We start from the raw sequence: 26,968 nt of genomic DNA on the forward strand, positions 1-26,968 counted from the left end.
AAAATTTGCCAATTTACTTATAGAACAGACCATGCATAAATGTAATGTTGATGGTTATACTCATAAGACACATACCTCAGATTGTACGGTTCCTGTTTTTCAGTCAGCTTTTGTGATCCAAGTCGGAATTAGCTGAAGTACCACCCCATACAGACAGCGTTTACAGTAACTATGGGATAACGGTGTGCACCGTTAGTCAGTAGTAACGGGGCGGAGATGTCCTCCTTTCCTCCGGAGATGACAGCGTTAGTCGATAAAGCCGGGCCAGGATTAACGGCGGACCGTATGGTGGCGGGCTAGTAGAGGCACGATGCATGTCGGGAATGACGGGAATGACCCCAGCTAGAGAAGTGACCTCAAGATGGCCGCTCTCGGATCGCAGCCCAGTCCTCGGCGCTTTGAGGAGCTAGCGTACTGGAACAAACGCCTGGATCTACCTTTCCAAACATATTCATTTCACTTAACCCCAACTGCAGGTAAGTTAGGTCTTACTCCAGGTTCCACTTAACCCGTTGATGACAATTACGCATGGAACTATCCTTCCAAACCAAGGAGGATATATACTTGTCCAAACATATCGTAATCTCTTAATTATTAAACGGTTAGAAAAAAAAAAACATGTCACCAAGAGTTACATGTAGAGACAATTGACTCGTAACTGAACCAAGCGTAACCCAGCACCAAGAGACCACGTCTAGCGATATAATAGACGTTAAACAAGGACCACAACAACAAAAAACAATGAACGTTAAAAACATGTAACACGTTAAATACTAGTATTACTACAGCGTCCAGCTGCAGTTTTCTAATTGTCTAATTCAATCGTAGGTGGAAATAAAACAAGGAGCCCTGGGTGACCAAGACTGTCCTGGAATTGGGAAGCAGTGAACAATTCCATGTTAACGTTACACTTACAGATAGCCAAGTCCTTTTAGCTATAATATAGTATCTTGGCATTCATGTATTTATCTATAGGTTCAGCATGCATGTACGTACATGCCAGGGTTACCCAACTAGCCGGAGACTATTACTATGGGTGAACCCATGTGTGCTCATATGACTGTTGGTTATTATACCATCCCTGTCTTAGCAAGCAAGGAGGTTAATTCAGATTTTAATAATCTTGATCTTATAATTAGCCTCCTTCGTAGACTTCCTGGAATGTCAGCATATACATTTGATATATTTGGGGTGATGTAACGTGATTTCTTTATGCCGGCTTAGGGTGTTTCACCGCCGAGGGACTTATGTTGCCTTAAAGTTAAAGTGGGCATTAGTATGGACCTTTGGCCCATGTAAGAAATCGTGTCCCCCCCCCCCCACAAAAAAAAATACTAGAAGTATACGCTGCTGTTGCATGAGGACTTTCAGAGGCTACCCTGCCTTACCTAATCTCCCAGCAGATCTATCAGTGGCAAGGCAGTATCAACATGGACAACCATTATCCCATTAGCTGCAACCAGTTTCAAAAATGCAAATACAGTAGAAGCCACTTAATTGCACGACGGATTAAAGCACACTACACTAAATTGCACCGAATCCCAAACCGGGTCCCATTCTCTCTATTGTTAGTGACTCCACATATCTGCACGGAGCATTGTCTCTTATGCCAGATAACTGCACCAATTTTTGTGTGCTTACAAGTTCATACAGCACACTGAGGTTTATAAACTATCGTATAGCTAGATTTCGTTGACCAATCAGAAGGCTCCATCTGCAGGTCTGTAATCTTCATTTCTGTGGCTTTGTAAACTTCTTACGGACCTGCGGGTCTTTAAACTTCGTACGGACCTGCGGGTCTTTAAACTTTGTACGGACCCACGGGTCTTTAAACTTGGTTCGAACCCGCCAAATGGAACACATGTTCCATTTGGCCGGGTTACCAGAGGTCACGTTGCAGGAACACACAAGCAAAACATCCATTATTGCATGAGGAGGGGGTGAAATATGCTGTATTTGTTCGGTAGCAAACATCGGCCTTTCTAGTTACAGGTTTGGGTAGCAAAACCTTTGCTGGTTTTGTCGGCATGTGTGGTGTCCGCCATCTTGATTTTGTGACGTGGCAGGTTAGCCATACCATTTCATTGGAAGGGGTCTTTTTTTGGGCCGCTAGCGTTCTCTCTATTTTTAATCTAACAAATTGGCACACAACTATCACACAGTCAACTCAAATAAAAGAAAAAATACCAATTCATATTTATAACTAGAAAGGCAACATTTGCACGAGCAAATACATCATGTATCGCTGATTTCCCTCCCCATGTAAAAAGCAACTGTTCTAATGCAAAAATGGAGCATTCCAAAATAACATTCAACTATTATAAAGTAAGAACATATCAACGCCATCCAGGCTAACGTTTGTTGTATGTCTGCAATGTTGGTATTTGAATAAAGAATTGAATTGAAGACCAGTCAGATCCCTCCAGTCTGAAACCCTATGCATGGATGGGCTCTTCCAGGCACCCATATTCATACTGGACCATTCAAAAAACAAACTGGACCTTTTTAATAATCAACCAAGCCCAAAATTGAATTTTTGAAAATGTTCCCCTCATAGTACAAGAATGGACTCTTCCAGCGGTGTATGGACCAACACATACCATGCAATTTCAGAACTAGAATCCTGCTGAAGATCTAGATTTCTTCTGCGGAAGAACTTCCGCAATCCGAGAGTCCAGACAATTTTTCATTACGCAACCAACAGTTCTTCGGAAGCAACTGAGGTTTTGCAAAAATTTCACGAATTTCTGCTAAACGTACTGCAGATTTCTGATGCATGTTTCGTGATCATGACCGGTACTGTAACACAGACACTTTCCACCATTAAGAAAATGTTACTAAAGAAAGGATCACAACCATTTTTTCCCTTTTTTTCATATATATACTAGGACTGAATTAGACAATTGTATTGTATAAGGATGGCCCACCATCCTGGATTATTGTTCATTGAAAGCCCCCCCCCCCCCTCCAGACTCCAATGGTTCTAACCACTATGATTCAGAACTTACAGCCATACCATCTTGTCTTTACCCACTCTGCACTACTGTGCAGAGACTATTTCAGTGTTAGGAAAAAACAAAAGAAACTTTGAAACAATCAACTGCCAACATACAGGGCTCCTTGTTTTGCCCTCTTCATATATTCGTTGTAAAGGATTATATATTGCATTTGTCATTTTGCATGGTGGGCAGGTGTCCAGCAGCTCTATGTATGAGGGAGCTTCAGGCATAAGCTTCAAGCGCCAAACGTCTGCATGTAAAAGAAATGACCCAACACACTTATCGAGAAGAGTGGGGGTGACCCGGTGTGATTGTCCAAAAACGATAGCTGTAGCAAAGCCACATTGCAATGCCACTAGCTGCTTGAAAAAGCATCATGCTTTAATTACCCAATATGCATTATTAGTAGTGAGGAGATTTTATAAACATGCTGTGTTCTGTTATAGGACTATTCAAACACGTGACAGCATTTCGGAAAAAGTGGCTACCCCAGGGCTTAGCTAGTGGGGTGGGCGCCTACCCTTTCTAGGCTTTAAGGCTATGCATGGGGGTTTGGCCTCTTATGGAATTTAGCTTGAGGAGAAACTGGGTCAAGCCTCGGGTAGGCTGGAGCAAGGAGGTTAGATATTTAACCTCCTTGGCTGGAAGGAAGGCAACTGCTGGGGGGGATGGGGTAAGGAGATTACTAGTATAGTGCTTGATCTAAAGCTGTGTACCGGTACACTGTATGGATACAGTACCGGGTACAATCAATTAGGGTACAGGTCCAAAATACCTGAACCCTGGTGGACCGGTCCTGGACAGGTACTAATCAGGTCAAGCCTGACTCAGGGGATGGCCACTTTGACATATGAAATTACTATGAAAATACTCTGGCAGTGCACTAAACTAAAGCCACATCTACATAATATACTCCAGCACATAAAACACATTTGCAAGGCTGGAGTCAAGTTTTCATCTCTGTTTTCGTAAAAAAATAATACCTAGCACAGATAAATATTATGTTGTTACCAGTTCAAACATGCTTTTGTCCTTATTGAAAATCTACCATTTTCCGAACAAGTAGTTTAGGTACAGGTTCAGGTGTGGACCTGTACCTAATATAAACCCGTGTACCCGTACCTGTACCTAAAATAGGTACATGTACACAGCTATAGCTTGGTCGCAGCAATATGAAGAACTCCACCAATACTACTAAGTGGTAGAAAAGCCACCAATTTTGGATTCTTTATAAACAAAATTCTAAGTACACAATCGAATGGAATGGAATGGAATGGGAGGGGAGGGGTACAAGGGAAAGTAAAGAAAGCTGGAAGTTTGATGGGCCAGGCAATGAGTGAGGCTCTGTAGACTGTATGACTCATAACAGAATTGTCTCACACCTTGAATACAGATATACAGACTGTATTTAATTTAGTGTTTGTGAGTATGTGTGATCCTGGTAGTGTGCATGTCTGTATGAGTATTGGTATATAATATGTTGTGTGCTTGTTGAATGTATACTGTGTGTGTGTGTGTGTGCATGTCACCACGCCCATCATAGGTCCATCAATATCATCAGTTTCTCCAGCCTACCCATAGATTGCCCCATCTTTTTCTAAAAGAAATTCCATTACAGGCCAAACTCCCATGAATAGCCTTGGGGCCATTTTTCGGGAACCCAACATGTGACATATGTAACTGAGAAAGAGAGGGACATTGGGGCCACAGCAATTTAATTTGTTGGTTCTTAGATGTTTTGAAAATATGCTTAAGTGGAAAACATCTTCTTAGTGTTGAACTCAGTTGGTCTTTATTACTTTAATAATCCTGCAAACTGTTCCCTGTTACCATAAAGCAACATGCCTCGTCCTAAGTCTGATCTGATGATGTTTCCTGTTATACCAGTCCTGGTATTTATTGGATTATTCCCATCCATACACAGTTTCCTTTAGTTTAAAAGTCAGTAGTATTGTCAGAAAGCTAAACAGGATCCATTCCCACAGTATAGTGACTATAGTCTATGATGCAATTGTCCCTGTGACCCACAAAGCACTGTGCACTGTTTCATCCTTGGACAAGAATCCCATCACTATCTATGGTGAAAGATATTCAGACTCATTATGATCAGATTTTGTGCTCCAAATTTCACCTAAATTACATGTAACACAACATGTACTGTGATATTTCATATCATACAATTTTTCCACAGGATTTGAATGGTCCGAATACTAGTATCAAGCTCTGTGGGGGAAGGGGGCTTACCTCAGGATTAATCCTGATTCTGACCATTCATCCCTATACCAGGAATCCTGAATAGGAATCAATCTCTGACTCAGTGCCTGGGTAAACCCTGGTTCACCGTGAACTCCTGGTATGAACAGAGTCTATGATCTGTTACTTATATGTACAGTATGTACTTGCCTTCATTGTAAATTAACTTTTACTTTACAAGTATGCAGGGGCAGCTGGTTGTACTATAGCCAATAAGCGAGTGGCAGCTTGCCCTGTATTCATACATACAGTGGTACTCAACAGACAATATCTTATTCCATTTTATAATAAAATTGTGGGAAAGAGCAAATTTTCACACAGGAAAGAGCATATCTAGCTGCATGCAAGTAAATTCAGTCTGTCCTGAAATGAAGGACTTGTTAGTAAAAATGACAATGATACACTTACTACTTTATCGGTCTATTTTACAAGCAGAAATAAATCCAACTAGACTGGCCGTCATTTGCTTTAAGAGCAAATTCAGGATGTTTCGCCCATACTCCTCATGCAAGAAGTGGGCTGTCCCAAAATAACTCCTGGGCAAATCCAAGTTTCTGCATAATTTATGCAAATGAGGTCCTCATGAGCATAAGTTATGTCCAGGTGCTTTCACCTTTCCTACATGTACCTACATGTTCAAGATGACATCCGCAGCTTTTACAGTAAGGGGAATACAACATCATGCATAAATTATGCAAGTGAGGTCCTCATTAGCATATGTCATGGCCAGGCGTGTGCACCTTTCCTAAAGCTACCTACATCTCAAATATGACATCTGCAGCTTGTACGGTAAGGGAAATACAAGTTTCTGCATAAATTACGCAAATGAGGTCCTCATTAGCATAATTTTTGGCCAGGTGCATTCACCTGTCCTAATGGTACCTACATCTTAAGGATGACATCTGCAGCTTTTCCGGTAAGGGAATTACAAGTTTACGCATAAATCATGCAAATGAGGTCCTCATTAGCATAATTTATGGCCAGGTGTGTTCGCCTTTCCTAAAGGTACCTACATCTCAAAGATGACATCCGCAGCATTTACGGTAAGGGACATACAACTTTATGCATACATTATGCAAATTAGGTCCTCATTAGCATAAGTAATTGTCAGGTGTAGTCACCTTTCCTATAGGTACCTACATCTCAAATATAACATCCGTACCATGTAACATAAGGTACATATAACTTTCTGTAATACCATTAGTAGAGGTACCCCCTGACATCTGCTTGGTTTTAAGTCCCAGATAAGGGAAGTGTAGGGGGGCTTATGTTACAGTATGACCTAGTTCTTCCTGGCCCCGACAGAAAATAACCAAAAATTGCATCAAAAAATTGCAAAATAAATCATTTTGAAGTAGTGTATGCCAAAAAATATAATGGGGTCCTTTGGGTAAATATCCAATGCACAACTAAACCAAATTTCAGGTCCTCAGGTTTCAACACCACGGCACTGGAGGCCATTATGTGCGACTTTTGTCTGAAAATGACCAAAAAAACTCCATAAAATCATTTTAAAAACTTATATCAAAAAAATTTAAAAAGGGTCTAGGGGTATACACGTACTCTACCTGCATACCAAATTTCAGCTAATTTGGTCGATGGACGACCGAGAAGAAGCGATTTGAAGATTTGACAGGAGAAGAAGAAGGAGAAGAAGAAGAAGAAGGAGAAGAAGAAACCTGACAAAAACAATATGTTTCGTTGTTTCGTTCGTTGGCGAAACATAAATACACTGAGTCACTCACCCTTCCTTTTAAATAACATAGTGATACATACACATTACTATGCAGATGATTGAGGTGGCACAAAACAAATCAATTTCTGTATTTGTGTGTGTTTGAAAATTGTGTGTGTGTGTTTGAATATATATTTATATATATATGTGTGTGTGTTTGAATATATATGTGTGTGAATGAGTGCATGTTTGTGTGAATTTGTGTAATTGTGGGTGCTTGAGTGTAGCTGTGTGTGTGTGTGTGTGTGTGTATGTATGTATGTGTATATGTGTGTGAAAATGAGCATGTGTGTGTTTATAATGTGTGTGTGTGTGTGTGTATATATATATATATATATATATATATGTTTGTGTGAATATGAGCACAAGTATTTTTGTGTGTGTGTTGACAAATCTAGATCAGAGTTCTTGATGAGTGAGCAGTCACAGGGACAAGCGTCAAAGGCTTAACTTGCCAAGACTATTCTCTGTAGTGTATTAGGTCTTTATAGTTGTCATAAGATTATAAGACATTAAACCTTCACCTTTTTTGTTCTTCTTTCTATAGGTGCTGAGGCTGCTGACAATATTCAACCCAGGCAGCCCATCAATGTCCTATATCATGTATATGTACACATGAGATGACAACAATGGATTACCTGATTCGACTGCATGGAGGAGTCATGTATCAACACCAACCAAGTCCTATCTTTTATCATGCATTGAGGCTTAAACAATACATTGAGTCTGTCTAACAGCTAGGAAAAGTTTACCCATGTAGAAATCCTTCCTGCAATTTAATTTCAAAATGAAAACAAATGTGATGATGATAATGTTAAAGCGGATGACAAAATGTAAATTCGAGGCATTAGATTGTGATGTAACTCTCTTTTGTGTATTGTTATTTTTGATTTGTATGTTGATGATGTACGAGCCCCATTTCTTCGTGGAATCGATGACAACATCAGGCTGACAAACTGATTAAAAAAAATTAAAAAAATTCCCTGTGCATTGTACATGTGTATGTAGTTATTACAATGGCAATGACTCTGATCCAGATGCTTTGAAAATTCATAGGTCTTTACTAGATTGAAGATGTATCATTAATGCACAGTTGTGGGCACCCAGTTTGCGTGTCTCTTATAAGTAACAGTCAATATGCATTACAGGACTACAGTAACCTGTCAGTAAGTGCAATTGTTCAAGTATTTGACAGCTTTCTTTGTACCCATGCATGTATTTCTATATGTAATAACACAGTACATAACCAATTTCAATTGCATTGTTGTTTAAGCTACTAGTAATCCTTTAGACTGTTATCATAAGAGAAGTCAATGAGGGTGAGGCCCCGAAAAGGCACGTGCAAAAAGCATGTCAGTGGCACCACAGTTATGACTGATTCAACAAGGAAGCCAAAAGTCTCTGTTATATATATATGTATGTATGTATATATGTTCTATAAATACAGCTGTCATCATGGTTGAGCCTATTAAGAACATCATTGGTCTGACTCTGACTGAAGAGAATATATCAAAAGATGGAATCAACACATAGAATGGTTAGAAATAGTACAATATATGTCTGTGTTGGTTTCAACTTTGATTTGATCCTTTTTCATGCCTAGTCCTTTGAGTGACACATGTTTAGAAATAAGTTGCTAAAACTGTAAAAAGCATATAGTGTATCCGTATATTCGGCTCAATATTTTGTATTCTGTTGGTAAGTGTAATACTGAATGATCTGATAATACTGTAAGTTTGCTTCTCCCATAGGAGTATTCTTGTTTTTTTCACTGAAACTTTATGTTCACTGTTTTCACGGTTATCTCTGTACCATGAACTTATCATTAAAAAAAAAACTGTTGTAATTATTTATGAGTCCTTCACACATCCTTTCTGTAGATCACTTGCTGCCACCGTGAAGTTTGGGTTCAATGAAAATGTCAATTTTCCTTACACTGTCAAATTGTGCTACTGTGAAGATAAAGTGAATTACAGGAGTACCAGTAACACTTATGTTTTAGAACAGCTATTAAAACTGTACTAGCCCTATTCACTCTATTGCTTCCAATAGCTTTTGTGTGCATTGTACATAGCTATATTTCATTTCGAAAACGTCGCATAGCTTCTTGAGTTATGCTGCGAAACCACATACATACGTACAAACATGCATACATAAAAATTCTAGAATAAATGGCCTCTTGGCGAAGGTAAAAATAAATTTTTTGTTATTCAGAAAAGCTATCTGACACCTGTCGAGTGTCATGTGATAGGCACGGTGTTTTGAAAACCTGTGGAGTCATGGTCAAGTGCGTTTTCCGTCATAAATCAGGAAGAAATGGATACTTTTCAATCAAAATTTCATAAAAGTAGGGTAATATGCTCATCTAGAGTGAGTTCAGTGTAATTACTGCTGTCTTTCTGAGTGTTTTCACCCAATGTTTCAGCTTGCGTTTTAAAGTTGTGCCAGAAAGTATGATTTGTTATCGGAAAGTCAACTGTTAGTAACTCCATTACCAATTGTACTCATCGCTTGGGAATTCATACAATGACTTCCATGAATATGTCAGCTAGATTCCTTGCATTCCAAGAGTTCGCAGTCTCGGGCAAAGCGAGGCCGCTATCTTTCACATTGACTTATCTAGCTCGATTTTCGGAACTGCGTTTTCCTTCATAAAAGAAGAAGGAAGTGATATCTGTAGATGGAACTTTTACAAAAGTAGGTCAATATGCTCATCTGTCTGTGCTTTTAGCAGTTTTGCTATTCCACGTTTCTGCTTGAGGATATAGATTATCAAAATATCGTTATTTTGCAGCACGGTCAAACGGAAAAGTCCGACATCATAAAAATGATGCAACTTAGTGATTTACATCGTGAAATTGACACAATTTTTCATATAAATCTACTGAAAACGTTTCGGTGGTATCAACCATTCCTTTCTGAGTGTTTGCACTCAATAGTTTAGGAGAAATGTAAACTTTTATCGTAAGGAAAGTGTTGCCAGAAAGCAAGAATTCAATGAACGAAAATCAACTGTTAATAACTCAATAACCAGTAGCGGTAAACGCATGGGAATTCATACAACGACTCAGTAAGCTTCCATGAACATTTCGGCCAAATTTGAGAGAAATCCGTTGTTTTCTAGGGGAGATTTGAAAAGCCAAGACGCCCAGTCTTGCAAAAACCGAAGCCGCCTTACAACAGCTGTCTTTCGCATAGACAATTCTGTGTAGATTTGAGTCGCACCTAACGGAACTCCACTTTGCTTTGTAAAACGAGAAGGAAGTGCTAATTTTCGATGAAACTTTCACAGCAGTAAGCTAATATGTTGATCTATCTTCGATTTTAATACTTTTGCCCTCCCGTCATTCTTCTTGAGAATATACGCAATTTATCTGTCTTCATTTTTACCTACAGTCGTGTACAGCACAACGCATTGTATTACTTGCGGTCATTGCCGAGTTTAAACCTTTTTTCATCAATGATGATGTAGAAAATTAGTAAAAAATCGTAATTTGATTTTTCGATCTTCCTAAATCCTTTTTGATACGTTTGAAAAAGTATATTTCCAAAAAACAGTTTATGGTATCCTAGCGACTTTTAACTGAAGCGCATGAATCAACTGAATTGGCGCTGTTAGCATGTGTTATTGCCGTCTATATTTCCAAGCGACTTTTGACTGAAGCGCATGAATCAACTGAATTGGCGCTGTTAGCATGTGTTATTGCCGTCTATATTTCCGCTAACGTCATCGAATTTTTAAAAAAATCTAATTTTTCATTCAGGGTGGTCCCCATAGAATATGTTACATCAAAATGAATATTTCTGTGACCGGCATGTCTGGACAGACTCAATGACACCCTTGTTGGCTGAATCTGTTAACGTCATCGAAATTTAAAAAAAAAATCAAATTTTCCCTTCAGGGGGGTCCCCCTAGAATTTATTACATCAAAATGAATATTTCTGTGACCGGCATGTCTGGACAGACTCAATGACACCCTTGTTGGCTGAATCCGTTACCGTCATCGAAATTCCAAAAATTCAAATTTTCCATTCAGGGGGGTCCCCCTAGAATTTATTACATCAAAATGAATATTCCTGTGACCGACATGTCTGGACAGACTCAATGACACCCTTGTTGGTTAAATCCGTTACCGTCATCGAAATTCCAAAAATTCTAACTTTCCATTCAGGGGGGTCCCCCTAGAATTTATTACATCAAAATGAATATTTCTGTGACCGGCATGTCTGGACAGACTCAGTGACACCCTTGTTGGTTAAATCCGTTACCGTCATCGAAATTCCAAAAATTCTAACTTTCCATTCAGGGGGGTCCCCCTAGAATTTATTACATCAAAATGAATATTTCTGTGACCGGCATGTCTGGACAGACTCAGTGACACCCTTGTTGGTTAAATCCGTTACCCTCATCGCAATTCCAAAAATTCTAACTTTCCATTCAGGGGGGTCCCCCTAGAATTTATTACATCAAAATGAATATTCCTGTGACCGGCATGTCTGGACAGACTCAGTGACACCCTTGTTGGTTAAATCCGTTACCGTCATCGAAATTCCAAAAATTCAAATTTTCCATTCAGGGGGGTCCCCCTAGAATTTATTACATCAAAATGAATATTTCTGTGACCGGCATGTCTGGACAGACTCAGTGACACCCTTGTTGGTTAAATCCGTTACCGTCATCGAAATTCCAAAAATTCAAATTTTCCATTCAGGGGGGTCCCCCTAGAATTTATTACATCAAAATAAATATTTCTGTGACCGGCATGTCTGGACAGACTCAATGACACCCTTGTTGGCTGAATCCGTTACCGTCATCGAAATTCCAAAAATTCAAATTTTCCATTCAGGGGGGTCCCCCTAGAATTTATTACATCAAAATGAATATTTCTGTGACCGGCATGTCTGGACAGACTCAGTGACACCCTTGTTGGTTAAATCCGTTACCGTCATCGAAATTCCAAAAATTCAAATTTTCCATTCAGGGGGGTCCCCCTAGAATTTATTACATCAAAATGAATATTTCTGTGACCGGCATGTCTGGACAGACTCAGTGACACCCTTGTTGGTTAAATCCGTTACCGTCATCGAAATTCCAAAAATTCAAATTTTCCATTCAGGGGGGTCCCCCTAGAATTTATTACATCAAAATGAATATTTCTGTGACCGGCATGTCTGGACAGACTCAGTGACACCCTTGTTGGTTAAATCCGTTACCCTCATCGAAATTCCAAAAATTCAAATTTTCCATTCAGGGGGGTCCCCCTAGAATTTATTACATCAAAATAAATATTTCTGTGACCGGCATGTCTGGACAGACTCAATGACACCCTTGTTGGCTGAATCCGTTACCGTCATCGAAATTCCAAAAATTCAAATTTTCCATTCAGGGGGGTCCCCCTAGAATTTATTACATCAAAATGAATATTTCTGTGACCGGCATGTCTGGACAGACTCAGTGACACCCTTGTTGGTTAAATCCGTTACCCTCATCGAAATTCCAAAAATTCAAATTTTCCATTCAGGGGGGTCCCCCTAGAATTTATTACATCAAAATAAATATTTCTGTGACCGGCATGTCTGGACAGACTCAATGACACCCTTGTTGGCTGAATCCGTTACCGTCATCGAAATTCCAAAAATTCAAATTTTCCATTCAGGGGGGTCCCCCTAGAATTTATTACATCAAAATGAATATTTCTGTGACCGGCATGTCTGGACAGACTCAGTGACACCCTTGTTGGTTAAATCCGTTACCCTCATCGAAATTCCAAAAATTCAAATTTTCCATTCAGGGGGGTCCCCCTAGAATTTATTACATCAAAATAAATATTTCTGTGACCGGCATGTCTGGACAGACTCAATGACACCCTTGTTGGCTGAATCCGTTACCGTCATCGAAATTCCAAAAATTCAAATTTTCCATTCAGGGGGGTCCCCTTAGAATTTATTACATCAAAATAAATATTTCTGTGACCGGCATGTCTGGACAGACTCAATGACACCCTTGTTGGTTGAATCCGTTACCGTCATCGAAATTTAAAAAAATCTAATTTTTCGTTCAGGGGTGCCCCGCTTGAGTTTCTTTGGTCAAAATGTACGTTTCTGTGACTGGCATGTCTGGACACACTCAATTGCACTATTGTTGGGCAACGTTGTCGACAAAAGACACTTGAAACGATAGCGTGAATAGAGATAGTTTTAATAAATGCTCTAAAAACAACTGTTACAACTCCTATTGGAGAAGCATACTTTCAGTATCACACTTAGTACTGATGGTATAGCAGGGTGCAAAATATTGAGCTGATACAGAGTACATTCACTATATGCTTTATACAATTTTAGAGACTTATTCCTAGACATGTTCCACTCAGAGGACTAGGCATGAATGGGACCAAATCAAACCAACAGACTTTTGGTATTTTACAGTTCATTATGACACTCTATTTCTAACCATTGCACATGTCGATTCCATCTTCTCAATATTCTCTTCATTCAGACCAATAATGTTGTTACTAATTAATGCTGGTGCCTTGACCATTCTAGACAGATGACAGTGATGCATAAAGAGCTCCATCTCCCATTTCACCTTTTCAGACATCAATCCCTGGAGAAAAAAAAAGAGAAATGTTCTGAGTTATGTACTTCTAATAACACACTTAAGTTAACACCCAGTCACCCGTGCAAATGTCAAGAGTATTAATCCTGTTCCCAGGTCTACAAACTATGCAAATATTTCCTAAACAATACCTTACCTGGTGTCCAGACCAAAGAGCCATACAAATATCATCTGTGCAGTACCTTACCTGAGGAGTGTGACCAGAGAGATAGCAGTTTTATATGTCTACCAACTGTCAGCTGACCTGCATTAACTACTAGGATGTCTACCTCTTGCTCTTGTTACCAACTTCTTGCAGTGGTCTTTCTGGAATGTGACTGTCCCTCTTTTTTCATTGCAGTACAAAAATATGTTTTGTCTTTCCATGTTAGAATAAAATGTGTTTTTTTTTTCTGCAAAACCAAGGAAAAGCAACCAATTGTGGAAATTTTGGCTATATACAACTGAACTTACTACATCTGTCTGACACCTGTGGCTGACTGTCCCAGTTTTCTAGGACAAATGCCCCCAGGGGGCCTGGATGACTCACTGTCTGCTATTACAATTTATGACTAACATTCATGCAGACTAACATTAGGTGCACAGCTTCAATTTTGGTAGCACAAAAGTGCACATGACCCAGTATTTCCAGCACTGGCTGGTGTCCAGACCAAAGAGTCATGTATGCATACAAGTGTTACACATACAGTACCTTACCCGGTGTCCAGACCAAGGAGTCATGCAAATATTACATGTACTAATTAGCCATGTAAATATTTCCTCACAGTGTCAGGTGACTCATATCCCACCAATAACTTGGAAGTTTGAGAACAGCACTCCAATGATCTTCTGTGGTACCCTCATATTAACTACATTACTAGTAATAGTTATGTAGATAGTCAGGTCCTGTGAGTCATCTGACGGGTAGGCGGAAAGACCTGTCCGGTCTGGACAGCAGAAAAACCTGTCCGGTCCCATTAGACAGGTTGAGCTTCCTGGAAGAAGGCGATAGAATTGCAAGCAGTCCTTCGTGTTGCATGCCGTATATCCTAACATGAAGTGCACTGATTGGATGATTGGGGGTCTGCATGCAAATCTCATTGTTTACACTGGATTCTGAAAGATTAGCGAGAGTGTAGTCTTTTCAACATTATTGGTGACACAGCTACATATCAAACTAACTCATTGCAAAGCATACATCTTGAAATGACTTATTAGCTTAAAAATAATTCTTCGCTTGCGTGTGCGTTTAATTCGAACACTTTTGAAAGAGTCATATCGAACAGAGGGGTCCTGTGGCACAAAAACAAGCCCATAGGCAGTAGGATCAGAGTTTGGGTGCCGGGCGTGCCTCATATGGCCCCGCTAGCTAGTTTCATTGTGTGAAATAGGTGGTCACATAATAACAGCAGATTTAACGAATCATGGTTGCTCTCTTTCAAAGACGTTAGCTGTGAATTATATCTAGTAACACTTAAAGGATAAGTCAACAGACGGCGAGGCGAGTCTAGTTACATGTAGAGACAAATTGTGAACCTAAAAAATCATATCATGTGCCCATAGTCATTATTACTTTTTGTTTTAGCTTTATCATGATAAGCTAGCAAATTCTTAGAACTGCTGAAAACTGTTAAGCCTCTAAAGTAGGATCATTTGTTGGTTATGATGTCTAGTTGTCAATTACATTGTACCCCAAGAAGGACAAGTTTCCTCTGAATCTCTTTTGTGAGATAAAAGTTACCTTGGAATAAAATGTTTTGTTACATCTTTGTTTCCTTTCTGCACATTTAATAGTGTGCACTGAAAATAGCTATTTCATTCTGACATACAATTTGAACATAATTTGTAGGTCTCACTATCTAAAATATAATGTACTGCTACACTACTTTCATCTGGTACAGACCCACTGGACCTGGACCGGAAGTTTCTGTAGCAGTACCCACCCCTAGTGTGAAACATGCATTGTTGATACGTGCTGCGTGCTGCCCCACGCAGGCTTGTATAATAACGCGTGCCAGCGGGAAGAAGTTGTTTTTTTGCTAAGATTAAAACACCACTGATAACACAAATCAGTCTCCCTCTTAGTATTTTGCATGATGATAATCCACAAAACCTCGTCTGTCATTGGCTAATTGTGGTGACACTCGGTGACCTGCTAGCAGCCATATGATCAGACCTCGCCAGAAATTTACTGCCTGCCTAAGCTGTGTCGCCAAGGAAGTTGAAAAGACAACACTGTCGCTAATCTTTCTGAATGCTGCATGTATAATGACACTTGCATGCAGAACCCCATTTATCCAATCAGTGCACTTAATGTTAGGATATACGGCAATACATCAGATGGTCAGGGGGCTCCATCTGTCTAACCAGACTAGACAGATTTCTCCGCTGTCCTGATTGGACAGGTCTTTCTGCCAACCTGTCATCAGACACAAATTCAGCCGTCTCCCAAGACTAAAACTTAGTAAAAGTCTAGCCTCCGTTGCAGTCCTTTTCCCCGCGGCGTTTTTTTTTTTTTCAATTTTTTTTTTGGGGGGGGGGGCGCCGCGTATCTGCTTGGGATCTCGTATCCGCCGTCCCCCTGTGTCCGCTATAGTCCCCAGCGGCAGTTACAGGGTCTATAGCGGACACAGGGGGACGGCGGATACGAGATCCCAAGCAGATACGCGGCGCCCCCCCCCCCCAAAAAAAAATTGAAAAAAAAAAACGCCGCGGGGAAAAGGACTGCAACGGAGGCTAGTAAAAGTCACTTACCATAATGCGCTGGTTCATCTGCACTAAATATAGTCTAGTATAAACTGGGGTGTAAAGGTCTCTAGGATGAGTATGGAGGAGGAGGAATTATCACAGGGAGCAGTCTACAGGTGGATTGTTGAAGTGATCCCTTTAATACCAAGCCTGGATTAATATTCACCTTTTTCACACTTCCCAAGATGCACCTCCAGGGTGCCGCAGAATCGATTTTACAACAATTCTTCTAAGCGTGAAAGTAAGGAATAGACTCTGCACGCTTCAAATTGGTAAGCACGGTTTATTCATGACTTCTAATCACCTAGAAATCAATGCAATGCTCATTATTAATAAAAGTCTTTGGAAGGAAAGCATTGCCGGATTTGAAATGAAACAGTTCAATTTATCAAAACCTCCTTGCTTGTATAGACAATCACCGCTAAAAACCTTAAAACATTGTTCTCCCCCAGTATAAAAAGTATTGTAATTATGGCATATTTGATGAGAATTAACACAAAATATAACGGGGGGTGCCCAACCATCGGACGTTTTTTTACGCGCTGGAACTCACGGCGCTCCATTGCTGGTTGCCAGAGAGTGTTCAGGTTTTAATGAATGAATTTTGAACACATTCATCTAAAGACCATACTTGGACAATAAATGTATTCATACTGTTCATGGGCCTTTCATGCTCCGCGTTACATGCGAAAGACGCTGTGAGACATTTCCACGAATGTACCTTCTGATTTAGTGCTACGCCAGATAGTGTGCCTAACTTAGTACGCTTTGGTAATTTTGCTCTCTTCGGAAGTTGGTGATGAAGTTAGGGAAATGTAAATAAGGCTTGAAGTCTGCTATATTCTAGCTTTCTTTTGACCGGAAAATTTTGACTGTGTGCACTTCTAACGTCATGTGAGAAGGGCTATATCTAGCGCATCCCAGCTCATGTTCCCACGGGAAATAGGCTACTACGCGGCCCGACGTACGTATTGAATGCGGCCCGACTTACGAAATCATTACGAAAAAATGACACCGCTTACATCAACAATACTCCGTCTACTTATTGGGAAACATCTTCGCCATCTCTGTATTCAGTTTCCTTTTCATAGACGGTACCAATCACATGTTAGAGCGTAACAAAACTGTGCGTTGAATCGTCCCGCCACCATCGCGGCCCCAAAAAATGGCGGGAAAACAACGTCGTCAGACGACAGCAATGTTTACGTTGTTTTTCTTTGGTCGGTTTTCTTCTCAACAAACACTTCAAGACCCAAATTTTTAGTGTTTTATGAAATTATTTTTCTTATGTGTATGATAGCTGTGTGACTTATGTATCTGCTTGGCACATGTCGTATATTTAGGTGCCGGGCCGTCTAGCTACGCAGTGACCCTCTACTCAGCGTTGCCATCATTATTGTCAAAATACTACTTTTCGACAAAACAAGAAATAAATATATACACATATGTTTTGTATGTAAATGACAATTATGTGCATGAACTTGGGTTATTTACCTTTCTTATCAGTATAGTCATTGGACACAAACACGGCGTACTTATGCAAAATAAGATCAGTAAAAAATCCGTGCGATGTTCGGGCGCGTGCGAGGTTCGGGCGGCCCCCGTTAATGTACCTTCCTGTGTTCTACCGCCCTCCTACTTGGGTTTTCTGTTGGTTTTTCGCACGCTAAGAAGAATTGTTGTAAAATCGATTTTGCGGCACCCTGGCATTGAATATTGGAAAGTGTGAAAAATGTGAATTGTGGTGAATAGGGCCCTAAAAGTGGAGGGAGGTAGCCTGCCAAGGTAGCCCACCATTCCTAGCCTAGTCACCTTTTCTGGAAACCTGTTGAAGTACAGTTCAGTACCTTTCACAGTGATGGTTGGGGGAGAGTAAGTATCAATTTGAGATTGAGAATATATCCCTGTCTCTGGACCAAAGAGCCATACAACTATCTTAATAGCAAATTAATCTAAATTAAGCGCCTTCATGTTAACTGGTCTGCAAAATACAAATATTGTATGGTGCCTTACCTTATCTGGTCCCGGTAGACTTATTAGAGCCATGTTATGATATTACATGAGCCTTAGGCCTAGGGAAAAAGTGCTGTTTCCAGTTTTGGTAGCTAGGTATTCTGTTTGTTATTTCTTTTTCTTTTAGATTTCACTTGAAGCACTGGTATTTTCGACATAATATTATTCAGAGATATATATACTAGTACTTTGCACAAGCACAAGTATATAAATAAACTTAACTTAAAGTTAACAACAAAAAAAGGAATACACTCCTACATAAAACGTTTGAAAGTTTGAGTTTGAAATACAAGAAGTCTATTTTTAAATTCATTACTCAGATGTCAGATTGAAACTATTGTGTCCCTTGCCAGCGGCCACCAAAAAAGCTAGGGTTGTCAGTTTTTTTGCCAGGGTCAGTTGAGAACCCGGATTGAGAAAGCATGTTTTTTCTAGGCCTTTACAAGTATACAATGTACTAGATCCCTCGACCAAAGAGCTATGCAAAATATCATCCAGCTAAGCTAGCAGGGCTTGAAATTCAATTTTGAGGATAGGTGTGTAGCACCGGTGCACCCAGCCTAACAATTTAGGTGCATAGAGAAATCTTTGGGTGCACAACATTAGATTAAATAGAATGCCATCGCTCTTGTTCAGAGCTGCAGGCAGAATCTGGAAGTTGGTGCGAGGTACTTGGTGTTGGCATGCACAGTAGCAGTGCTTTAAACAGTTTCGAGCAGGTCTGCCTTTTTCCCGGAATACACCAGAATACACCGGAATACACCAGAATACCCATAAATGATAGAGCCTTAAAGGAGGCTGAAATCTACCAGAATACGCTTTGAATGAGTAAACATCAGACTGCTGTATTTTGGCATGAAATTATGTATTCATGGCCCAGGGAACAAGAAATCATTGAATCACGAAGTTACTGATGGCAATGGCAACCCGGCCAGGTGACATGTTTGTTTTCATAATTTGTGGATTACAATCTTTGTTTAGCGGGGTCACAGTGTGGAATACAAAAAAGGAAATTTCGGAACTATTCAATAAGTTAACATCGCAGGTTGCTATATTTTGGCATAGAAATTAGAATAACGTATATATGACCCTGGAAATCACTATACATGTAATAATAAATAACTGGGCGACTGAACATTGTAATCCGCAATAAAAACATGGGGGCCTGTTCGGGTCGCCATCACCATCAGTAGTTTCAAGATCATAGTGATTTCTTGTTCCCTGGGCCATGAATACACTATTTAATGCCAAAATATAGCAGCCTGTGATATTTACTAATTGTATATATATTGTCTAATCTTCATCGACGTGTGATATTTACTGATCAAAGCCTAGTATATTCCGGTAGATTTCACTCTCCTTTATACATATATATTTGCGTATTCCTGTGAATTTTGGTAAAAAGGCAGAATGTTTCGAGCTCAGGAAAATTGTGATGAACCCAAATTCTTAATCTATTAGATTAGAAAAATATACTACCAAGGCTTTGTTGTCCTTGCCCTTTCATCACCAGTATGAAAAGGCCACCGAGTGCAGTTTTGAATGTTGGATTATTTTGCAGTTTTGGATACTGGTTCAGTAGGCCCTTACTGCCTTGCTACTGATAGATCTACTTGGAGATTAGGTTAGACGCCAGGTAATTATCACTATGGCTAAAAAGGCCCTGGCTATCTGTGACATGATTTAGTTTACTCAAGGTCATTATATACATTGTAGGATGTCCTTGGTTTACGTTCACTGCTTCACAATCCTACTATTCCAAGGTCAACCTTGATCACCTTGTTGTTTCTATTTCCTTCCACGAATAAGTTGAATTAGACAATTAGAAAACTAGACCCTGTGGAAACTAGACCCTGTGGTAAGATCTACATGTACTAGCCGTGGCGAATGTTGCAGGGCTTGTATATAACGTTATATATTAGTCCGGTAACGCTATTATAACGTTACATGTTTTGTTTTGTTACCAGTAGAAAACGTGAAAATGATATGTTTTGAAGGATAGTTCCAGGCGTAACTGTTATCAACGAGTAAAGCTGACCCTGGGGTTAGACCTAACTTACCTGCAGATTGGGTTAAGTGGAATGGATATGTTCGTAAAGGTAGATCCAGGCGTTTATTCCGGCTGTACGCTAGCGTAGCCGATCGCCGAGAACTGATGAGAGAAGGGTCGCCATCTTGAGGTCACTTCTCTAGCTGGGGTCATTCCCGTCATTCCCGACATGCATCGTGCCTCTACTAGCCCGCCACCATACGGTCCGCCGTTAATCCTGGCCCGGCTTTATCGACTAACGCTGTCATCTCCGGAGGAAAGGAGGACATCTCCGCCCCGTTACTACAGACTAACGGTGCACACCGTTATCCCATAGTTACTGTAAACGCTGTTTGTATGGGGTGGAAGTACGTCACCTTTCACACATGTCTTGTACTCGCTCGCTCTCTGTTTATCGCTGGTTTTGATGAAAAAAAGGAATCTAAAGAGTACAGAACTTATTTCTGTACAAGTCAGGTCATGAAGGTCCTGCTATTAGCTTCCCAACGCAAGACTAAGCAGACGGTATTTGTGCGAACACGACCTCTGTTAAGAATTGTCCAATGCGTTTCGTTGAAGATAAAAAGAACTGTTTAGCCCCTCTTCACGTACCAAGTATAAGATTTAAAGGCAGTGAGATACTACAGGTAGCCATGTGTGCCTTGACGTGTTAAGGTTGCAAGTTGAGATTGTATAAGGCTTAGTAAAAAATGTTGTCTTTCCGGTTACCCGACCGATCGCGACCCCGGCATAATCCGGCCGACCCTAGCTTCATTGTTGGCCGCTAGCAAGGTACTGTACATAACGTTTGACATCTAAGTGATGAAATTCAAAATAGAGTTTATGTACTTTACACTCTGAAGGCTTTGTAAAAAACGATGTAATATTGTGTTGTAAACATTTTATTGATATTCTCGTGCTTGCACAACGTATATCTTTTTAGTTACAATATGATGTTCACAATGCCAGTTCCTGATGCATTTCATATTAACAAGACATTGTCCACGACGTTTTTCCGACTCATACCTTCCCTATGCTAAAATGGACTATTCCGAGGTCATACCTATTACAGAGGTAAAGTAACAGATGAACGGGTCACTGAACAACGTTTCGTCATAATCGTCATGCAGTCTGCAATTCATTCGAAAGGTGACGCTTCTGTCTTGTGAAACGAAGCTGCATTGTTAAAAGGCTACCAAAAAACCTACCTACTAGAGGACGCTTGGTTACTTAAGCCTAGGTTACACATAGCCGAACATGGCCTCCCGACTCTCCCCCGACCATGGTTGGAGTGATTCGGGAGTGATTCGGAAGCTTGCTCGGTTGGCGTTCGGCCGAGTCGGCTGGCGTTCTGCTGAGTCGGCTGGTGTTCGGCTGCGCCAGCCGAATGTTTTGAAAATTTCAAAACATTCGGATCTGGACGGAGGGTCTGAAATGGGTCGGCTGGTGTTCGGCTGGTGTTCGGCGCGGTCGGCTAGTGCTCGGCTGGTATTCGGGATTGAGTAAGTAGTAAAATTAGAACCTTAACCACGCCAGAAACACTACTGACTTACTCCCAACTAGTTTCCAACCTACCCATAACCCACCCCAAGGCCGTAGACAAAACTCTGCTAACTAATTCTCAACCAAGTGACTACTATCGGAACGTGGGCGAATCACCCCCGACCTTCACACGACCAAAAACAAAGAAGAACACTAAAAGCAGTATTAAAGCTAGCCATGGTCCGAATTCGATCTCTCGGTGATGTTAACAACATAATAGAATGGATTATTTTGATTAAAACCGAAAATGACCCCTCTTTTGAAAGTCGCTGAATATGTCCATTTAAATTCGTGAGAGGGTCTGCAATCGGTTGGGGTTTAGTCAGGAGAGATTCGGCAGTCTGCGGCTAGAGGTCGGGATGGTTTGGAGTAAGCTAGAAAGCATTGGGGCCCATTCGGGAGTAATTCGCGTACTGGTTAGGAGATGATCGGCGCATCTTTGGCGCATGTTCGGCACCAAAGATAGGCGTGGCCCAAAAACTGGTCAGAATGCTCCCGAACTACCGCCGACCTGAGTCGGCTAGCGTTCGGGAGCCATGTTCGGCTATGTGTAACCTAGGCTTTAGGTTTACATAGGTTACAAAGGTATTAGGTTAATGTAGATTAAAAGTCTCGGTCTCCTGCTCTAACTTCCTGTCATCATGTCATATATAGTATCCAACGCCATATAACATTTGAAAATGTATTTCTATTCTTAAAACCTAGCTGTTGTGTTTCACTTTTGATTTTGCGATTCCCCCGTAAACAGTGTAGAGTTATGCGAAGGGACTAGAATCTGTCATCTATAATAATCTTCTTAAGTCATTGTTTTATCTGCCTTTTAACCCGTCTAGTTTGGGCAAGCATGAGACAGCAGCCTGTTTAGTTGACTATCTACAATCGTCTGATCTGGGTGAACGTTGTCTTTGCCCGGCTGACACACGCTCATGTCCCACGTGTCCAACACGACCACGTCTGGATCCGCCCGGAACATCTCTCGTATCACCTCCGTGATCAGGTAAGCCAGCCAGTCACTCGCAAGAAGGTAGTACTCCATCTTTCCTTTCTTGTGTGCTCGCGTTGTTCCAGTTCTCATGAAAACCCGCGTGCTGGGACTCCTACGCATGAGACGACGTATGGCGCCCCGTATGGCGTACAGTCGCGACTGAAACATTTCTAGCGGTTCTGCCGTAACTTGAGCCCACAGACCGAGAACTATTACCGTGTTCGGGCCTCCTTGAGTGGCATCCAGCACGTCAGCAGGGTAACTGAAATCGTAAAAGTAAAGTGGTGGAACTGTTTATTAGTCTCCAGGTTAACATTTTATGCTAGTTAGAACTTTGAAATCGGAGGTTCCTTATCCGGCCTTTCTTAAACTGACCGGCGTTTCCTTATTATATACTTCCAAGCGTCTTTGATTTTACAGCGTCTTACGTTCTCACTGCAATGTGTAACATTAATTATGTGAACGAAGCACAAACTTACAAACTTCCTGACGTTCAGATCAAATATCCTAATGCATTATATCTTTTACTCTTTACTACTTAGGACTAGAAGAGACACGTGAATAGAATGAGCTGATGGACATACATGTATACGGCTCTCGCAGATAGATGGCACGGTATTGTACCGTATTGTGTGAGTAGACAAATTAGACTCAGTTTCTTTAATTGCTAACATCACCCAGATTTCTTTTTATCAAAGGACAAGTCTATCATTGAATGATTTATTCCTCTGTGTTGACAAGTTTCAATGTACAGACTTTTTCTTCAACTTTTGACCGGAATAATGCTTGCTAGAAATGTCTTTTTATCTCACTTGCTTATCTGATTGTGAATTAAATGTTCGATATGAATAGTATGGTTCAGGTTATTTTGTCAACTGATGCATGTCTGTCTTCCGTTGATTTCGCAGAAATGTCCGGACGTGCTACTCCGGGGCTGGCACTGGACGAAAACAGCTCTTTAAGCACTCTTAAAGCATGCTTAAAGATTCTGTTTTGGCACTCTTTACGTCACTTTACGTAAAACTTACGCGGGCTTAAATGTTATATTTACGCTATCTTTAGGTATGTGCTTAAACGTGCTTAGTGGGACCATTTAAGCAACCGTTTAAGCAATGTAAACTTAGCTTAAATCTTAACTTTTACGCTACGATTAAGCATCGTAATCTTTACTTAAATCTAGAGACATACGCCGCATTTAAGCCTCCGTAAATGGCACTCATTTAAGCGACGTTTAAGCACGGTAAAATCAGCTTAAAAACAAATTTTTGGTCGTCGTAAATCTGTTGTAAAAATCTATATTTAAACTTTATTTAAGCTCAGTTAAGTTTCCTTTAATTCTGTTGTGTATGCTACATGCATGTGTTTGTGCTTGGGTCTTTAATGTTCAGCATCATTTCAGGTATCATTTCAATTTGTGTATTTTATTCCAACGTCAGCTGCTGAGTCAGTCCTATTTTAGCTCCGTCTTCAGCTTCTAGGTCATCAGGTCCACTCAACACGCCTCTGTTTTATCTTGAGATCCGCATTCCTCACTCAGCCCTCATCCCTTCAGAAGTCTCAGGCTCCGTAGCCCTCTTCAGAAGGGTGGGAGGGGGTTGGGGGGTACGGGTGGCAACGACGTAGTTTCCTTCGGGCATCTTTCGCCTGTCCCTGGGCACCGCCTGCCTTCCCGAATCCGAGTTGACAAAACCACCGCTATTCCTTGATATACCGTTGTAAGTCCCGCTATAAGGGGGGGGGGGGCACATCCAAATCCATGCAGCATTAGAGTCCACTCGCCGAGGTATTCCTTATTGCTGGCTGGGTTTAGGAAGTTGTAGTAAAGACTATTTTCAACTGATCGCGCATTTTTCCTCAGTCTGGTTTTAGAATCATGGCGAAGCGCACTCGGGTTCCGTCGAACTGTCCGTCCACGAGTGAGTAAGACGATAAATCTGCAGCAAGAACATACAGGTCCATACACTACCAAGCTTGGCCACCAAATGAGAAATTAAATTTGAATTTCCAACGGAAAAATAATTTGAATATCGGTGTGAGTGTTGATTGGTTCAATTCGCGAGTAGTGTGTATTTGTGACCATGATTTACATAGCTAGCAGACACTGTAACAATGGCCTTTTTTATATCTATTGTTATTCAGAGACGGTCTTCCTGGGCATTTGACAATTGGACAATGGATGTTTCTACAGTCCAAAAAAGGTGTAAAATGTTTATCAGTAATCGTTCACGTATAGCTTGAAAACAAACTTGCCAGAAATTGTCATTTTGCTATCATCTAGAAAAATAAAACAGCGTAAAGTCAGACACAAAGACGGACTTTCAAATTTTTCAATTGCCGACTATAAAATGTTACTCAGACTTGCCAAAACAACGCCGCATTTCAAAATCTTTAGACGAATATCCTGTGTTTGGGTGCAGGGGAAATCAAGTGAGACGCTTTTTTGCACGAAATTTGAAAGCTTTTAGTTTAGGGTATTTGTTAGACAATTGTTCTAGAACAATAGATGAAGTCATACTGATAGAGGTCAAGTGAGGTCATGTAGTCAGTGCATTTAGAACTGTAGAAAAACAGAGTGCACTACCAAGATATTTGCTGTAATGTGATTGGTTAAGCCACCTAGGGCATCGTGCACTAATGGCCTATTTAAGCCAGAACACACTGTACTTGTGCTCATTCGAGCTCTGATCCTTGAGAAAGCCACACACAGGCGAAACATGTCGGTGTGGGCTCGAATAAAGTTCTAAACGGGAACTATACGCGGCTACAGCCTCTTTTCTGAAGATGTGGTGTGAGTGTGTACGGTTGGTTTGAGGTTGCCCACTACTACTGCCTATTGAATTTCCACATTGGAGTCGACTTCGCCGGTGAATCGCTCTGGAGCTCCGGACCCAGAGGAGATCCTGTACACCAGCCCAAGAACCTTCATCAAGAGAAGAGGCTGGAAGAACATCCGCCGCCAGAAGAGCACAAGCAGACTGCCCCACCATCACAGTCCAAGACTGCCACAGCGAGAGAAGAGTCTGAAGACGCCGCCACTGTTGCCCAAAGCCTGCAGCGCAGATACGCCAGAGCTTCCTACGATGCCAGCGCCAGAGACAGCCGTTGCAAAGGCAGAGACAGGCTAGAAGCTACACGGACTCTATTCTTTGTTTACATGTATTGACCTTTGTGACAATTGTAATTGTTCTAGAACAATAGATGAAGTCATACTGATAGAGGTCAAGTGAGGTCATGTAGTCAGTGCATTTAGAACTGTAGAAAAACAGAGTGCACTACCAAGATATTTGCTGTAATGTGATTGGTTAAGCCACCTAGGGCATCGTGCACTAATGGCCTATTTAAGCCAGAACACACTGTACTTGTGCTCATTCGAGCTCTGATCCTTGAGAAAGCCACACACAGGCGAAACATGTCGGTGTGGGCTCGAATAAAGTTCTAAACGGGAACTATACGCGGCTACAGCCTCTTTTCTGAAGATGTGGTGTGAGTGTGTACGGTTGGTTTGAGGTTGCCCACTACTACTGCCTAGAGCAGATAGAATGGTTATAAGAACACGGGAACTCTTCACTTCACAAAATCGGCTCTTTAAGCACTCTTAAAGAATGCTTAAGTATTCCGTTTTGGCATTCTTTAAATCATTTAACGTAATAATTACGCGGGCTTAAATGTTATAACTGAAAACTATTGCAAGCGGCGAGTGCACACGGCTCGCGGGAAAAAGTGCTTGCGTTTAAACCTTTCAAAGTACACCAGAATTAGCAGAAATATTGTCTAGACCTTCAAAAATAATACTGAGGTTTTTTCAAAGTGTGGTGTGTTACATTTGTCGACTAAATTGTTGTTAACATTTGCCAAAACGACACCGCCACATTTTCAAACCCGTTGGAAAGCATCCTGTGCGCGTTCAGAGAAACTTTTGTGCTATATTTGTACACAATTCGATGGTTGCTTGTTCCTATCTCGAGTTAAATAAACCACACACGTGCACGCTTTGCCAGATTGGCAATGTTAAGACAAAATGATTGTTACGTTAGGATATAAGACTAAAATTTAGGGTTTCAACAGAGCG

At 40.8% G+C, this 26,968-nt stretch overlaps 1 protein-coding gene and 1 long non-coding RNA gene across 2 annotated transcripts; one reads left to right on the forward strand and one right to left on the reverse strand.

The window, feature by feature from the left end:
• Positions 1–303: 303 nt before the first annotated feature.
• Positions 304–9,021, forward strand: LOC136420882 (uncharacterized). Its single transcript, XR_010753340.1, has 2 exons — positions 304–476; positions 7,535–9,021. It is a non-coding gene; the product is annotated as an uncharacterized lncRNA (long non-coding RNA).
• Positions 9,022–22,743: 13,722 nt separating this feature from the next.
• LOC136420330 (NXPE family member 3-like) lies at positions 22,744–24,536 on the reverse strand. The gene is made up of 2 exons (XM_066407177.1): positions 24,433–24,536; positions 22,744–23,161 (listed from the first exon to the last, which is right to left on the reverse strand). The coding sequence occupies exons 1-2, from the start codon at positions 24,534–24,536 to the stop codon at positions 22,744–22,746; spliced, it is 522 nt and encodes a 173-aa protein (XP_066263274.1).
• Positions 24,537–26,968: the final 2,432 nt, after the last annotated feature.

This window comes from Branchiostoma lanceolatum, chromosome 15 (genome assembly GCF_035083965.1).
Source record: "Branchiostoma lanceolatum isolate klBraLanc5 chromosome 15, klBraLanc5.hap2, whole genome shotgun sequence".
Lineage (NCBI taxonomy): Eukaryota > Metazoa > Chordata > Leptocardii > Amphioxiformes > Branchiostomatidae > Branchiostoma > Branchiostoma lanceolatum.

Coding starts and splice junctions, on each gene's coding strand:
- LOC136420330 (XM_066407177.1), bottom strand. CDS start 24,536: ATGCCCGAAGGAAACTACGTCGTTGCCACCCGTACCCCCCAACCCCCT. Junction 23,162..24,432: donor TCTGAAGGGATGAGGGCTGA/GTGAGGAATGCG, acceptor TTACGATTTCAG/TTACCCTGCTGACGTGCTGG.